Raw genomic sequence first — 1870 nt, 5'->3', positions numbered from 1 at the left:
ATTATATGTACTTATTGTTGCAGGATTGTACCTGTATATGTTGGTTGTGGAGACTTTTACCAGGGAGAACATTGGACTACGAGCTTACCTGGCTATAGGATGGGGTGAGTTTCCATTTTACACTATAGGTTACTGTCTAATATCAAGTTAATTTTACTGTTGCATAAAAGTGTCAAACGACTTTCCTACAAAATGAAGACTTTTTTTTTCAAATTAATTTATTGAAATTTAGAGCTGTATTACAAATACCACTGTAAATGTGATGTTAGTTATACTACAATGGCATAGTTCATACTTGTATGAGAATCTATGACAGATTTTTAATAATATTTCTTGAGTATAATTTATGGAGGCCATCTTCTTTTAAAACGCCTAGAAGGATTACTAGGTATTGAAGTGGAAGTGAGGTTAGAAATAAGTGGATTTTATTTTATAATTATCCAGTTAAGGTTTGTAAAATATAAAATAAAATAGAGGATTATCCGCAATGATATGACTGAAAAGACAATCCTGAACGGTTATAAAAATACTTACAGTACGGATAAGTTTCGAAAACTTAGTGGGTTCCATAATTTCTTAAACACCATGTAGGCTCTAGAGGCAAACGTCATGGCCTTGTAACGAACATACACCTCCTGTGCTCCTGATGCAGAATACCGAAAATAGCTGAGAACATCCACTTAATGTGCTGCACATTGCACACTACCTTCAAGACACTGATTGCCAAATTACTGAGATAAACTTAACGTTCTTAAACATACGATTTCTCTCAATTAGTAACGGGACAGAACCACCACAACTGTAAAAGTGTTGTGTATAGTTAAAAAACCGTTGTAGCACTAGAACGCTCGGGAGAATAAGACCCACTCCTACAAAGAAGGAGGACTGAAAAAACATAAACATAGGATTTTCACTATATTTCACTATTCATAACGAAGTTCGAAGACTAAAGAAGATTAAGTTTGTAAACGGCATATAAATACTTTGCGTAGTATGCTTGCTTATGTCACTAACATAATAAGCAGTATAGCAAGTTAGGGAGTTAATGAAAGTAATAATCGGCCATTAAGATTATGTACACTATACACAGGGTCAAAGAGTGAAGTCATCACTTTTAATTCAGTCGTCAGTGGGAGTCCTCCAATAGTGGGTCCCTCAAAGATACTGTATCATTTTTTCCTTAATTCATTTTTTGTTATCAATAAATATAACACTGTTAATTTAATCTGGTTGTAATTATTTTTTATTTTAGAAAAAAATATTGGGTAGGAATAATTTTCATAAATTTTTTCTTCTGGTGATGTCGGCAACCAAAATAGGGCAACTAAGGTAAAGGTGTTTCGAATTCAACTGCTGAAACACAAAACAAGTTTCTTGCTGAAACTAAAGCAACAATTTTTCGCTTCATAAACTTCAGTTTTGGGAAAGTATAAGATTCATTTAATGCATTCTTTACCTGACACCTCTTATGTTTAAAATTAGGTATAAAGTAAAAAGTATTTATGTACATTAGAGAATTTTAGTTCTAAAGTACCGTTGTTTTTTTATAGAACCTTTGTTGTACTTTCATATGTCTTATAGGAATCTTCAATTTCATCATTTCTGGAAAAAAAAAAAAAAAGAATAAATAAAAAACTTATGATAAATTTAATCTAACAGGAAAGTAACGATCCCGGAGGATAAAGTTGTTAACACTGTACTATCATCTAAGGAAGTTTTATCTCCAGAAATACACAGGTTTAAGCAACTGAAACGTTTCTTCTGGTCGATAGTTGGGTGGTATATATTATTTTGTTGTTTTGGCGCTACGTTCCATGTTAGTAGAAGGCATAAAGAACTTAATCAAATTCAAAAGTTTTATATTTGTGAT

General features: G+C 32.1%; 1 protein-coding gene across 3 annotated transcripts in view; it reads left to right on the top strand.

The window, feature by feature from the left end:
- Positions 1-1870, top strand: part of LOC106682506 (diuretic hormone receptor) — a 283519-nt gene that overhangs the window by 243850 nt on the left and 37799 nt on the right. For all 3 annotated transcript variants that reach the window (XM_067051687.1, XM_067051688.1, XM_067051685.1), the window contains one exon: positions 24-104. In XM_067051687.1, the coding sequence (XP_066907788.1) occupies positions 24-104 (81 nt within the window). The remainder of the gene's footprint in view (positions 1-23; positions 105-1870) is intronic.

The sequence above is a fragment of the Halyomorpha halys genome, unplaced genomic scaffold (genome assembly GCF_000696795.3).
Source record: "Halyomorpha halys isolate HHAL.00 unplaced genomic scaffold, Hhal_1.1 Scaffold419.1, whole genome shotgun sequence".
Taxonomy (NCBI): Eukaryota; Metazoa; Arthropoda; class Insecta; order Hemiptera; family Pentatomidae; genus Halyomorpha; species Halyomorpha halys.
This window is presented reverse-complemented; position numbering and strand designations above follow the sequence as displayed.